Raw genomic sequence first — 16,310 nt, forward strand, 5'->3', positions numbered from 1 at the left:
ATAAATGTTGCCAGAATCTAACCCAGAACCCTGTAGCTGTGAGCCAGCAGCGCTAACCACCATGCCACTGTGCCGCCCTATAATAATAAAATTAAAAGTAGTACCATGGTAAAGCACTATAGTATAGCACCATGGTAAAGCACTATAGTATAGCACCATGGTAAAGCACTATAGTATAGCACCATGGTAAAGCACTATAGTATAGCACCATGGTAAAGCACTATAGTATAGCACCATGGTAAAGCACTATAGTATAGCACCATGGTAAAGCACTATAGTATAGCACCATGGTAAAGCACGGTAAAGCTTGCGATGTGTCAGGCCTCACCATTGCAATCAGCTGTGTTGCACTCACTGATTGGCTAAGGTGGGGGCAGTAACTGATTGCGGGGGGGGGGGGGGGTTGACAGTATTTAGGTATTTAGGTTATTATTATTAATTTGTTAGCAGACGCCTTTACCCAGGGTGACTTATAATTATATCACATTATTATTTATACATACAATTACCCGTTTATACAGTTGGGCTTTTACTGGAGCAATCTAGGTAAAGTACCTGCCTGCTTGCTCAAGGGTATAGCAGCAGTATGTCCTCCGCATGGGGTTGAACTCACGACCCTCCAGGCAGGAGTCCAGAGCCCCCCTAACCACTCCTCCACACTGCTGGATATGCCACTTGAAATTATTATGAAGGCCAATTAATAGTTTAATTAATGGTTCAATTGAGAGCAGCTCAATTGGAACAAAAACCAGCAGAGACATAGTGGGTCCCCCAGGACCAGGATTGGGAAACACTGGTATAAGTTGTCTTGTACTGTGTAGCCGTCCGGCCGTACAGCAGTAGTGTGTCCTCCACCTGGGATTGAACCCACAACCTTCCGGTTGAGAGTGCAGAGCCTTAAACACTACTCCACACTGCTGCCTGGTTTTATTCTACTGTCTCCCTGCCTGGAGCTGAAGAACTCTGGTAGACGTGCTGTGTTTATATCTGTGGGTTTGTTTGTTTGTATCTTCTTTGCTAACTGTTCCAGGACACTGACTCTGTGGATTTCTCACCCTGGCAGTTTTACTAATTACTGGACCACTCTTCTAGCTGTGAGTGCATCTTTGTTTACCCTCGGGAAGGGAGGCGAGGAGGGCAAGGAGGAGAACGCTCGCTGCAGCGGTGTGGGTCGACCACAAGCTTTCTTCGTTTTTGTATTTTCTTAGTTTTTTTGTGTGAACTCTTTATTTTTCTCCTACCCCATGACCACGTTTACCATTGCTGGTACTCGTGGTGGTTTCCTTTGTTGTGACTGCAATTTATGAACTGTGTTCTCTCATGTGAAACTAAATCAAACCCAGTTACCATTGTTGGTACCGGGGATTTTGCTCCCACTACCCTCCGACATTATGTTTTTAAGCTAGTTTTAAAAACACTCAAGGTTCCACAGTTTTGGGGTGTAAAGCCCTGTCACCCATGGAGCGCAGGCGAGCAGGAGGGACACACAACAGGCTAAAATGAGTAGATCGAAGGTTGGGAGTGGTTGGCGTAGAAGGAAAATCTGATAAGTGGAGCCAGTCCATAAAAACAATGTGAAAAATGAACAGAAATCCAAAGAAATGTATTCGTTTTGCTCTCCACAGTTTCAAACGTGTTTATTTGAACTCTGAATAAAAGCATTCATGTAGCTAACGCAACAAACTTCGTTTCCTATAGGGGTTGGTGAATGTGTGTGTAAAAATGAAACATGGCCCAACAGCTCTTCAGACTGTACAATCAACACGGTAAAATCAGCCTACATATGGGTTTACATGTTGCCATCATTTAGTATTGCTGGAAAGATATATTGAATTACTCATGCTTTATTTTTCTCTTCTTACAAGCCCTGCAGCACAGTCTGAGTAAGCCTACGATAGTCATACAGAACAATAACACAGCAGATAGCAAGACTGCTACAACATCCACGCAGTAGTAGGAGTACCAGGGCATTCTGTAGGACTCTGTGCGCAGGTGAGCGGCTCCTTTGTTCCTAATGACGTACTCGATCCAGAAGAGGGCGCTGTCCATTGGTTTGATTGGCTGGTCGTGCTGGAGCCTGGAGAGCCTCTTCATGTTCGTCTGGTAGGATGGCTTCTCGAGCACCTCCTGTAGAGCCTCTAGGAAGTCCTGACTACTCAGGGTGGTGACTTCCAGGACCTTGGCTGCCCCTCGCACCTGCAGCCTGAGCAGGTTGTCAAACTGGTCAAAGAGCAGTGGTATCCCTACTATTGGTACCCCATGGTAAATGGCCTCATAAATCCCATTTGTACCCCCATGTGCCTCAAAGGCTCTGGTCTTCGGGTGACCCAAGAGATCATTTTGGGGCAACCATTTGATCAGGAGGGTGTTGTTGCCCAAGCTAGAAGGCCTTTCTCCCAAATGCCTCCAGATGACTTTCTGAGGGAGCTGGGAGAAAGCGTAGGCAATCTTATCAGTTAGCTCACTTGGAAGACCTTTTACTAGAGTCCCCAATGACATGACAATGACTCTGTGCTCTCCAGAGCTCTCCATAAACTCCTCCAGGTCTAGTGGCAAGGGCTTGGCAGGTTTGCATTGGAAGCCCCCTATGTAGACAACGTTGGGCATGGTGGGGCGTGGGAATTCAAAGACGAAGTTGACCCTCATAAGCCAGATGTCTGCAGAGTGAAGGAGACTGTAGAGGTCCACACCTGGGCCAAAGTAACGAGCACACAGAGCATCATAATGGGGATTTATCACAATTTTTTCTACATAGAGTCTAACAAAGTAATAAACCATGTTCTGGGCCCTTTCAATTAAATCCATTTGGTCAGAGAACTCTGATCCTATAATCGGGATGTAGGAGATAGGAGAAGGAGCAAAGGTAAAGTGAGCTTCCCAGCTTGGAACCCAACGGACATTGAAGACCATCGGTAGTTTCAGGTAGCGAGCCAGCAAAACCCCTCCAGCAAACGCTGGATCTGTGAGGACCAAATCAAACTGGGCATCCTGGAGCTGCTTCATTAATTGTGGATCCTCAAACATGGTCCTCACCATCTGGCACATCTCTCTGTGAACTTTAGAGTGTCCAGAAAAATCAATGTTCTTGGCAATGAAAGCCTGCAGAGACCCTTTTCCACGTCGGATCTCCAGCATTTTCTTCAAGAATAAGGCAAGGAAGTCTTCACTCTCCATGGTCAGGCCTTCAGGTAGAGTGACGGTGACGGAAGTGTAATGGGGCGATTTCTCCTTGATGTACCAGCTGGTCCCAGAGCGCACCACTCTGATGTCATGACCCCGCCCATGCAGCCCCTGAACGAGGATGTTCATGTTCACCCAATGGCTGCCGTCTACCGGGAACACCAGGATCTTGCTGCCATGGTAGTGAGGCACCGCATGAAGGGATAGGAGGATGAGTGTGAGGGTTGGGTAGCTGGTCCAGAAGGAGCACTCCATCATATAGTCTGAAATACAAACTAAATAAAGCATACAGGTTTTAGCATCTGACTCCATTTGAGTAACATTTTTGTTATTGAAATAAAGAGTAAAACAACCACAACAACAACATGTCAGCAAACACAGGAAGCGGTAGATACAGCTTTCAGTTTTTGCTTAAACACATTGATTGAAATAAAACTAGTTAGGTTCAGTCTTCATTGTAGTGTGTTCCAGGCATTAGCTGCTGAAAACTGGAACAAGCTACGACCGAAAACTGTATGGACCTTCGGTGTTACCAATTTAATATAACCACAGGATTGAAAATTGGAGGCAGACAGATAAACATTCAGCAAATTGCGCAGATAAGTAAGAGCTTCACCCAACAAAGTCTTCTAGATTAGCAGGTGCCAATGAATTAGGCACCTTGTATGCAAAGAAGGCCAATTAACCAAAGAACAGAGATCGCAGTGATGTGTATTAAATGGTGCACCAGTCACAAATCTGATAGCAGAGTGGTAAAGACATCTAGCCTTCCAAGAGCACCCCTAGGAGCCAATCTAAAAATTACATCACCATAATAAAAATGGGAAGGATGATCATTTGAACTAGAGTATATTTAGTTGAGTGAGTAAAACAACACCTATTACGGTATAGGAAACCAAGTCTGGACTTAACTTTAGATTGTAAATTGTTAATGTGCACATTTCACCCGAGATACTTCCAAGTACCGAATTCACGTCTGCACATTCAAATCTTGAACCAGCGATCTCCAGGCTATAGGGCACATCCTGCACTTCCAGTGAAGTGCCTTAACTGGATGCGCCACTCAGGAGCCCCCGAATATACTCTTAATTTCCAGAACATTGATTGTATTTTGAAATTGCTCTTAATAATTTGCAAGTCATCCTGGATATGGATGTATGCTAAGATAATAATATTATCTGGTTCCTGTTTATCCGAACCATGTTATTATCTGAACTGCTCCCTTGTTAGCCTGTCTACTTGTGTGCAGTGGCCTCTTCAACTCCTTTTATGTGTAATTCAGCCTCTAATTACACTGTTTACAGGGCAGTGCTGAACTGTGTTATAAATGTGAAGGCGTGACATCTATTTGTTAAGAGTTTTTTTTTTGGAAAAAATATGTTACAGATGCAATTCGAACATTTTACTACCTCAAAACCCATTGGTCCTAAAGGTTTTACTGCAGTGTTTTGTCTTCTCAAAAAGAAAATGGGCTCAAGTTTGGGACCCAGAATAACTATGATAAAATGCACTGTGTTTAAATGCACTGTGATCTCCAGTTTAGAACTAAGACTTCTCAAGGTGTTCTACTGTATTATTATTTCAAATCCTTGCTGTTGTAAACTCTGTTGAACTCTAGCTTGAACTAGACTATGATTTCAGGTGTGTGTTTCATGCAAATCATTGGAAGTGAGCTAGATCATAAATGTAACTTAATATTGCAAACAGTTATTACCCTTTACTTTTGACAGTGATGTTCAGGAAGTGGCCTCATTACTCAAAGCGTTTTTCACAAATTTGCTGTTTGCATGTTTTTTTATCTGAAGGTCATAAAAAAGATTAATAATTAAGCCTCCAATTATGTTTGGTGTCTGTTTAATCTATAACAAAAACATTGTCAATGTAAAAAAACAAATTAGAAAAATGCAACAGCCGTTTAAAGGGGTGATATCAAACACAAAAGTCCAAGTTAGGAGAAGCAATTGGGGCAACCTTGTCAAGCATCAAGCAAATAGGCACAATTGGAAAGGTGCTGGGGCCCAAAATTCACACAATTGTTGCTTCTCACATGGCGCCTTTTTTTGAATTGCTTCGCTCCACTTGAAATGATCTTTGTATGACTTGCAGTGACTGAGACACACACTGAGACACATACACTGAGACATACAAACACACACACTGAGACACATACACTGAGACATACAAACACACACTGAGACACACACTCTGAGACACTGTGGCAATGTGCCCCGCCCCTGTGTACATTTGTGTGTTATGTGTTGTATGGTGCGTGTGTTAATGTTGGTGTATAGTCATTGGTACACGGGATATAAACGGGTCTGTGTTTCACGTGTATTTAAAAATGTATAATTGTATTTAGGCACGGGATTGCACATCACTGCACGTGCATTTAAAGTAAGTAATATGTGCGCACGAGGTTGCACGTAATTCATTCACGTTCTGGGATTCAAGTGAATAATTAATTAGTAATTGAATCCCAGCACAACAGTATAAATAGATGCACGTTTCATTCACTCGGGGTTGGGTGTTCGTGAGTGGAGAATGGGTGTAGATAGGAGGAGAACTGAAGAGAAATAAAGAATAACAATTGCTACAGCGTGCTGGAAGTGCCAGCACGGTACTTGTTTAAACGTTCGTACGCTTGTTTTGTGTGTTAGTGCGTTTTGTTTGTCTATTTATTTTGGCGTAGAGTGCCGTGTCCTGTTTTTGTGTTAGCTTATTTTGTTTATTAAATGCTGAGCACACCCAAGTGCTCAGCTTCACCAACCTCACTGTGTCTGTCTGTTTCTTCCGGGTCTGACGTGTCACCACTCAGCCAGCCTTGTGAAAGACACACACTGAGACATACAAACACACACTGAGACACACTCTGAGACATACACACAAAGTGCGTGTGAGTGTGTCTCAGTCACTTCAAGTCATACAAAGAGCATTTCAAGTGGAGCGAAGCGATCAAAAAAAGGCGCCAAGTTAGAAGCAAGATTTGTGTGAATGTTGGACCCCAGCACCTTTCCAATTGTGCCTATTTGCTTGATGCTTGACAAGGTTGCCCCAATTGCTTCTCCTAATTTGGGCTTTTGTGTTTGATATCACCCCTTTAAACGGCTGTTGCATTTTTCTAACTTGTTTTTTTTACATTGACAATGTTTTTCTTATAGATAGTACAAAAGTAAAATGTTATGAATGGTTAAAAATGTACATATGAATGTCAGTGCTAAAGGGCAGTATACTAAGAGATACTGCAATTGGTAGAATGCAGAAAATCCCTAAAGTTTTTCACCGAATCTCCAGTGCCAATACAATTCATACATTTACTTCAATCCAACGAAGAAATGTGTAATATCCAGCTTGCAGTGAAGAAGTCATAGAAGCATTCACGTTCTTCAAAACTTTCCCACAACATGGTGTGAGAAACAACGTTGTTTTCATAACAAATCCAACAAAACAATTTTTATTATTATTATTTATTTCTTAGCAGACGCCCTTATCCAGGGAGACTTACAGTCATAAACAAATACATTTCAGAATCACAGTACAAATATTAATACAATTAAGAGCAAGATAAAATACAATGACTTAAGTTCTAGCAAGTACAAGTGTATATACACATCATATATGACAAAATATGATTCAATAACAGAGCAGATAAGTGTCAGTGATAGTTACATCAGGATATCATTAAATACAAAATACTACAGATTAACTAACACTTGTGACAGATTACAGTACTCTAAAATACAGGATTAAATGCAGTAAAATAGGGAGCAGATAAGAGCAAGTAAAGCACATTAAGGAAGAGAGTGATAGTGTCCAGAGGGAAAAGAGGAGTTCTACAGGTGATGTCTGAAGAGGTGAGTCTTGAGGAGGCGCCAGAAGGTTGTCAGTCCTGACATCTGTAGGAAGGTCATTCCACCACTGCGGGCGAGGGTAGAGAAGGAGTGGGCTCTGGAGGCAGGGGAGCGTAGAGGAGGTACAGCCAGTCTTCTAGTGCAGGAGGAGCGGAGAAGTCGAGTGGGGGTGTAGTGAGAGATGAGGGTCTGGAGGTAGCTTGGTGCAGTCTGTTCAAGGCATCTTTAAGCGAGTGCAAGAGTCTTGAACTAGATGCGAGCGGTGATCGGGGGCCAGTGGAGTGAGCGGAGCATGGGAGAAGCGAGGCAGAGAGAACACCAGACGAGCAGCGGAGATCTAGATGAGCTGGAGCGGACAGGGGGCGGATGCAGGGAGGCCAACCAGGAGGGAGTTGCAGTAGTCTAGGCAGGAGATTACCAAGGCCTGGACCAGGAGCTGGGTGGCGTAGTTGGTGAGGAAGGGTCGGGGCAGGGGTCCAGGTTGACTCTGAGGTTCTTAGCTGAGGAGGAGGGAGAGAGTGTGGTAGATTCCAGAGGAATGGAGATAGAGAGATCAGAGGAGGGGGAGGGAAAGAAAAGGAGGTCAGATTTAGAGAGGTTGAGTTTGAGGTGATGCGAGTGCATCCAGGAGGAGATAGCAGACAGACAGGTAGAGATACGGGAGGGGATGGTGGAGTCAGAGGTTGGGAAGGAGAGGAAAATCTGAGCATCATCAGCATAGAAATGGTATGAGAAACCATAGGATGCGATGAGGGGGCCCAGGGAGCTGGTGTAGAGAGAGAACAGGAGAGGACCCAAGACTGACCCTTGGGGGACTCTTGTTGAGAGAGGGCGAAGTGTGGAGGTTGCTCCACGCCAGGTTACCTGGTAAGTACGGTTTGAGAGGTAGGAGGAGAACCAGGCCAGAGCATTGCCAGAGATTCCCAGGTCAGCGAGAGAGGATAGTAGAATAGAGTGATCAACAGTGTCAAAGGCAGCAGAGAGGTCGAGGAGAATTAGGACAGAGTAGAGAGAGGCAGCTCGGGCAGAGTTTAGTGAGTTAGTGACAGACAGGAGGGCGGTTTCAGTGAAGTGAGCAGAGCGTTAACCAGATTGGAGAGGGTCAAGCAGAGAGTGGTTGGACAGGAAAGCAGAGAGCTGGCGGTGTACAGCCTGCTCGAGGGTTTTGGAGAGGAAGAGTAGGAGAGAGACAGGATGGTAGCTCTGGAGGGAGGTGGGGTCGAGGGTAGGTTTTTTGAGGAGGGGAGTGATAGAGGCTTTTTTGAAGGCAGAGGGAAAGATACCAGAATGTAGAGAGGTGTTTAGGAGGGAGGAGATGAAGGGGAGTAGAGCAGGAGCAGCAGCTTGAAAGAGGTGAGTGGGGAGGGGGTCCAAGGCACACGTGGTGGGTTTGTGACCCTGGAGCAGGGAGTAGAGGTCAGAGTCTGAGATGGGAGAGAAGGTGGAGAAGGAGGGGAGTTAGTAGGGGACGCAGTGGGTGTAGGGGTTGGAACGGGAGTGGATGGGGGGGAGGGAGAGGTGTTAAAGAGTTTGCGGATATCTGAGGTTTTAGAAGAGAAGAGGCAAAGTCATCAGAGGAGTTAGAGGAGGAAGGAGGAGAGGGGGGAGGGTTTAGGAGGGAGCAGAAGGTAGAGAATAGTTTACATGGGTTGTTAGTGGAGGCTTGGATTATAGATTGGAAATAAGAACATTCAGCAGGAGGAGAGAGTAGAGGGGAAGGAGGAGAGGAGAGAGCGGTAGAGTGGAGGTAGCAGAGTCTACAGAGAGTTGGGAGAAGGAGTCGATAGGAGGGAGGTGAGAGAGAGCAGTGGAGGCAAGGACAGAGGGGAAGAGAGAGCGGAGGTTACGGCGAGAGGTGACAATGGGGGTAGGAGGAGCAGGGAGGGGAGAGACAGAGAAAAAGAGTTGAAATAGTGATCAGTGAGGTCCAGGAGGGTGACAGAGGGTGGAGGGGCAGCACGCCGTGGAGAAGGTGAGGTCCAGTTGATGGCCACCTTTGTGGATAGACAGACAGAAGTTGCAGGAGTGAAGGAGAGGGAGGAATCCGGCAGAGTGGCTGGGGTTGGAGAGATGGATGTTGAAATCACCTAACAGGACAGTTGGGGTAGACAGAGAGAGGAGGGAGGAGAGTAGATAGTCAAGTTCATCGAGAAAGTGAGCGAGAGGTCCAGGGGGACGGTACAGTACAATTAGTAGGAGTTGACAGAGAGAGATTAGTTGGACAGCATGAAATTCAAAAGGTGTTAACGGAGAGTGAGGAGAGGTCAGAGGGGACAGAAAAGAATAAGGAGGTAGAGAGGAGAAGACCAGTCCCACCTCCCCGTCCAGTGAGACGCGGGGTATAGGACAGGACGTAGAGAGAGGACAGAGCAGCAGGAGTTAATGTTATCAGGGGACAGCCAGGTTTCAGTGAGAGCAAGAAAATTGAGAGAGAGGTGGGAGGCAAAAGCAGAGATGAAATCCACTTTGTTAGCAGAAGAGTGACAGTTCCAGAATGCACCAGAGAGAGTGTGAGGGGGGAGAGGGTGAGAGGGGGGGTGGGGAAGGCAGTGGTATGATGTTAGAGGGGTTGGAGGAGCAGCGGCGGAGAGAGGGCAGAGGACGAGAGTGAGAGGACAGAACAGGGATGAGAGAGACAGTCATAGCAGGACAGGCGAGACAAATAGGCACAGTGGCAGTGCTGGGGGGGTGGGGAGGGTACAGAACCGACTAGTAGATGGCGTCTTCCAGAGCGCTGCTAGGTTCGGATCTTTTCCAACAGCGTCTCGGAGCAGGCCTCCCCTTGCTGGACACCCACAGCTAGACTCCCGGCTTTTGTTGTGAGGCTCTTCGGTTTGTTGGCGCTTCATGCTGGTGCACAAAATAGCCTAACTGACTAATAACAACTAGGTGGAAAAAAGCTATGTGGAAACCAATCAAATAGCAAATCAACCTCTATTCAATAGAGGAAAACATGGCAACAGGCATGATAGGTGTTTTTAAGAATATGTTTCTCAAAGCCAAATGCTATATCGATTTCTTTGGGGCTATATGATGAATTGAAATATATATTATCACTAAGACATAGCCTATAAACCAGGTGTTTAAACACGTAGGCTATTTGTCACACTTTTCAAACATGTTACTGAATTTATGATTCTAAATGTGTTTAGGAATTAAACACCTTGTGGCTTTTATTTTATATATTCTTAGACCTATTTGAGTTGTAACACTTTTAAAATGTTCATACGCGTTAACAGTTTTTTTTTTTTTTTACATACAATAACCAATGTTTATTTCTGGAGCAATGGGTAAAAAGAGCAGTGTGACCCCCACCTGGTATTGAACCTATGACCCTTCAGTACGTAGTGATGTGCCCTAACCATTACACCACTGACATATTTCCAAATGCAGGCACGAAGTCATGGCTCACTAGTGTCATATTGCATGACTAATAGGCTACCGGTATAGGCTGCTATATATATATATATATATATATATATATATATATATATATATATATATATATATATGTGTGTGTGTGTGATATATATATATATATATATATATATATATATATATATATATATATATATATATAATGTATATGTACTGTATATATTTTACTTTTATATGGGTAGGCCTATACAAATATCAGTTGCTCTGGATAAAAGCATCAGCTAAATCAACTGACATGCATTTTCCTGGCTTGCCATTTATTAATTTATGTAAGTTGAAAAATTAAACATATTTGAGCAGTTACCCAGTGGTGCAGTGGTTTAAACTGTGTCTGTATCACAGCCTATAACTCACTTTGCTAGTTCTAACCTCAGGATATCTTTATTTTATTTTTGTGCTTTATGTTATGGAGGATATTCCCTGCCAAAATTAAAAATAAATAAATGAATAAATAAAATAAATAAAAATATAGGCCTTTATTAATTCATTTCAATATTTGTTCATGTATTTATTTCACAATTTCCACTTTGCTTTTTACATTTTGATGTGACGCTCACCATTTCTTTTTCGATGTGGTCTCCATATTTCTTTTTCAATGTGCCACAACTGCTTCTGTCAGTCAGAGCCAGTGGGACTTCAGTTATTATTATTTCTTAGTCTCCAGGGCAACTTACAATTGTTACAAGATATCACATTATTTTTACATACAATTACCCATTTATATAGTTGGGTTTTTACTGGAGCAATCTAGGTAAAGTACCTTGCTCAAGGATACAGCAGCAGTGTCCCCTACCTGGGATTGAACCCACGACCCTCCGGTCAAGAGTCCAGAGCCCTAACCACTACTCCACACTGCTGCCAGTTAAACTACCATACAGCAATAAACCAAACTTCAATATAAAACAATCAAATATTACATTTAAAACCAATATGTGCGACTAAAACTAATGAAATAAAACTAAGTGTTGGTACACAAACCAATATTCAAATCATAAGAGAAAAAAAACACACAATCAAGAAACAACAACTTCAGTGCAAAACGATCACATCCACATTTCAATTATAACAAACAGGTTAGATGAATTGCTGTATGGATAATTAGCAAGACAATGGCAACTCAATCACTAGGCACAATTGCTGAGTATCACCTAGCGGAGATTAGCGTTTTTAAGAAGTACCCAGTTTTAGTAGTCAGTTTACAAATACAATACTATCACTAATTCATAAACGATTCAGTGCAAATCAGCATCAATTATTACGTTTAGAAGCCAGGTTATATTATATCAACATTTCATACCCAGTCGGTGTAGATTAGCAGCAATCAATATTACGTTAAAACTAGATTCTATTATACTAGTAATTCATAAACCATTCAGTGTGAATTAACAACCAGTTAACATTACAGTTTAAACCCAGGTTATTGTATCAGTAATTCATAAACCCTAACCATTACGCCACTGACATATATTGCCAAATGCAAACACTAAGTTATGGCTCACAAGCGTCATGGATAGGCTATCGGTATACTATATTTATTTATTTATTTATTTTTTATAATATATGGGTAGGTGTGACAGGGTGGCTGGGCGGTGACATCAGGTCAGAAGCAGGAACGTAAGTTAAAGGTGGCGTGCGCCGTTTTATTTTTAAATAACAAAAATAAATACAAAGTTCAAACACAAAACACTTGCTCACAGAGCAAAAATAAAAGGTTTAAACAAAACAAATCTTGAACACAAAATAAGCAATACCGGTCAGGAGCCTTCACTGATCCTGTATTTAATGTAAGTTTTGTTTTGTTTTGTCTCTCGCTCCTTATACACCCACCATGAGTGCAGAGAGATGCAGGCTTTTATGCAGGTGACCATCTCCCAATTAGCAACAAATTAATCACTTAATTAATTCGGGAGATGGCCACCTTCTGCACGAGGTTTTTAAATTACTGTGGATGGGACGCTACTAAACAAAACAATCAGCTACGCCATCAATACATACAAAATGGAATACAAAACAATAACAAAACACACAGAGCTTATAAATACATTCCTAAATACCAAAACAATAACAAAACACACAGAGCTTATAAATACATTCCTAAATACCAAAACAATAACAAAACACACAGAGCTTATAAATACATTCCTAAATACCAAAACAATAACAAAACACACAGAGCTTATAAATACATTCCTAAATACCAAAACAATAACAAAACACACAGAGCTTATAAATACATTCCTAAATACCAAAACAATAACAAAACACACAGAGCTTATAAATACATTCCTAAATACCAAAACAATAACAAAACACACAGAGCTTATAAATACATTCCTAAATACCAAAACAATAACAAAACACACAGAGCTTATAAATACATTCCTAAATACCAAAACAATAACAAAACACACAGAGCTTATAAATACATTCCTAAATACCAAAACAATAACAAAACACACAGAGCTTATAAATACATTCCTAAATACCAAAACAATAACAAAACCTGTGGCGCTTTGCCGTCATATATAAATAAATAATAATAATAATAATAATAATAATAATAATAATAATAATAATAATACTGCAATAACTAAAACAAACAAATGCAAAACTACACTGCACAGGTGGCAGGAGGGGTACCCCATTCTAAAAATAAACAAAATCCACGTACAGGGCTCCTTGCCCTGTTACAGTAGGCCGATACAAATATCAATTGCTCTGGATAAAAACATTAACCAAATCAATTAGTGACATGTATTTTCCTGGCTTGCCATTTATTAATTTATGTAAGTTTAAAAATTAAATACATTTCAACAACTACCCAGAGGCGCAGCGGGTTGGAAGTTCGAACCTCAGATTTTTTTTTGTTTTTTTTGTGCGATATGTGTTGTTTCAAAACATAAATAAATAGCTTAGTGTAACTGTTATGGATATCAAGTGCTTGCGTTCCCTGGTTTATTTTGATGTAGACCAACATGTGAAATCGAGTTAGGCCGTTTTTCTCTGCTGCTGGTTTTAAAACCTTAAGCTGGAGATTTTCAGCCGATTTTCAGTCAAACTCGTCAAGTACGGATGTAAGCTTCAAAATTGAAGGCATTCCAACAGCTGACTGGTGGCACAGCATTCTAAAGCGTGTCTGTATCAGCATAGAAGTCTCTTGCTGCAGCTTCGAACCCGGCAGGTGTTTTTTCTTCTTCTTCTCCCGTAACAACGGAAGATGATGATGATGAAAAAAGGAGAATGACAATTTTACCTTAGTTTGACGACTTATATCTCAGTCTGTATAAGAGGTATTTACATTATTTTTTCACATTCAACCTAAGAAAGCTTAAAGTGGAATGGTACTTCTAAGTTATTTAGTTTTGCTGCTGCAACATGGTCAAAACAGCAAAACTCTTGGTGCTGTATAGACAGTCTCGGCAGTTCCGCCAAGTTTTTCTAACTTGTACGAGGAACTACTGTTCCTCTCAATCCGGTACTAGTTTCTGCTTAGCTTAAATGTCATTTCCCTTTTATTTGTTTGTACAACATTTTCTGACTTTTCCTAAGTTGGGGTCATGAACTTACACACTGAACACAGAACCTTTGAGATGTTGTTTTGTTATAGGTTATGGATGATGTTTCGGGTCACTGTGACCTGGAGCTTTTATCAATGTAGATTTGTGTGCAGCAATAAAACCAACTTCTTTTATGTGTTATTATTTTATTATTATTATTCTATTTGTTTTATTATGTCTGGAGGTATTTATAAACAAAAAAAAAAAGAAATATATCCATCTACAAGACCGAGCCTCATGTTCTCTGTCAGCAGTGCAACAGCATCTCACTGGTAAAGACATTGAAAAATGAGGAGCTCCAAAAGGTTAGCACTCAAAGAAGTTTGATCACAGCTCGTGGACTGTGACAGTGAAGTTGAAGAGGAAGTGTCTGAAACTGAAGACACCTTTTGCCTTTTCAAATAAAAACATTTATTCAATTTAAAGCTGTTTGAAATTGCATCGGGTCAATATGACCCAAAACATAACAGCTGTACCGAAATTCTCAACATAATAGGAGGGTTAATGAAGCATGACTGACTCATACAGCAATCTAATAAACACTGTGTATCAGGACTGATTGTATTGGTAGCGTGTATTTTATTCCTTTTAGAAAAATATTCTTCAATAGCGAATTTGTGGAAAATGCTTTGAGAAAAGAGGCTAGTGCTCTTACTAAATAAACTGTGAAGTTTCAGTATATCCTGAAGAACACAAACTGCAGCTCCCAGTACTTTCCCTCCATAAATTGCCAATCAATTAGGTTTTTCTTTCATCTTTAAATTGTTATTGTTAATTTCTTTGCTGATGCCCCTATTCCAGGGCAGCATACAATTGTTACAATTATATCACATTATTTTTACATCCAATTTACCCAATTTATACAGTTGGGGTTTTACTGGAGCAATCTAGGTAAAGTACTTTTCTCAAGAGCACACCAGCAGTGTTCCCGGCTTGGGACTGAACTCATGACCCTCTGGTTGAGAATCCAGAGCCCTAACTGCAATAATAGCACAATATGAAGAAGTTATTTACAATGAACATTCATACAACACACAACAAAGAAAGAAGCATACAATTCTAGAATGCAAAACGCAACCCCCCACCCCCAACAGCACATCGTTCAGGCGACATATCCAGTTTACTCCTGCTGGAATTCTGCACTGCTCTGTTTTCAACACAGCTCCAGCCCTGGTTGAATTCACTGCTAAATCAACAATAAATTGGCAGAAATAACAAGCAAATGAGTCTGATATCTTTCCTTATTCGTCACATCTTTTGAATTTACATACTAGTATTTAGCGCCTGTGACCAGTTCATTTCGCTAACAAGTTTGTTATTTTTTTACACTCCATAGTAACAAAATAGCAGTCCTTTAACATTTAATTCATTATTAGATAGTCAAGTAATTTGCTTGTTAGAACTGCCAATTTGTTTCTGATTTAGCAGCAAATTCAAAAAACCCGGTCTGTTCCAGGCTGGAGCCAGCCAGGTTGAAAACAATGTGCAGAATTCCAGCAGGAGGATATATTTTAACAGCTTTGTCCTTTGCCTGAAACGATCCAATAGCTAAATCATATGGCAATCAAATCCATTTAAACAGCACTCTACTTGTTGCATTTACAAAGCCTTTAAACCCGGATAGGATTTGGAGAAGCTGGAGAACGTACCTTTATTCTACCACTGTCCATCCGACTTTCAACAATTTTAGTCTCTTGTTAAATCAAGCTGCTGCTTTAGGTTTAAAATCCAAGGCTTGTTTCAAAATACAGACAAAAAATAAAGCACAGTAATACGTGATCAGAAGGCAGGTATAAACCTCAAGTGCACTGGACTATAGGGCACTCAACTGCAGATGTACTTTAGCAGCACAATACTATTGCCTTTAATCATATCAGGATTTATACTGCATTTAAATGTAATCTTCAAACTGAAACTGTATTTTCAGTGCCTTGTTGTTCGTCCTCAATTCACTGTGGAGGGTAAAGAAATCTATACAGCTGCAATATGTTGCAACAAGTGTATGTGACTCAGGATATATTCACAACAGGATCCCCACCCTTGAGATAAAGCAACAGTTTGCACGCACTAACCATAGAACCAGTTCAGATTAGTTATCAAGTTGTTTTTGTTTAAGTGTTTCACACCCTGGGCTGTTCCCCCTGACACCACTTTAATATGTCTGTTCTAGAAGCTTCTTCTGCTACGCAGATGAAAACTATAAAACCCACTTGTGTTAGACAGAGTCAGCTTTGATGTACACTGCTCTCTCTTCCCTTGCACTGAATAAAGTTTGAAGCTTCAACCC

General features: G+C 41.4%; 1 protein-coding gene across 1 annotated transcript; it reads right to left on the bottom strand.

Annotated features, from left to right (window-relative positions):
• Positions 1-1,660: 1,660 nt before the first annotated feature.
• Positions 1,661-3,352, bottom strand: LOC117418529 (UDP-glucuronosyltransferase 2B31-like). Its single transcript, XM_034031675.2, has one exon. The coding sequence runs from the start codon at positions 3,307-3,309 to the stop codon at positions 1,834-1,836; it is 1,476 nt and encodes a 491-aa protein (XP_033887566.1). The 5' UTR covers positions 3,310-3,352; the 3' UTR covers positions 1,661-1,833.
• Positions 3,353-16,310: the final 12,958 nt, after the last annotated feature.

Source organism: Acipenser ruthenus, chromosome 13 (assembly GCF_902713425.1).
Source record: "Acipenser ruthenus chromosome 13, fAciRut3.2 maternal haplotype, whole genome shotgun sequence".
NCBI classification, from domain to species: Eukaryota; Metazoa; Chordata; class Actinopteri; order Acipenseriformes; family Acipenseridae; genus Acipenser; species Acipenser ruthenus.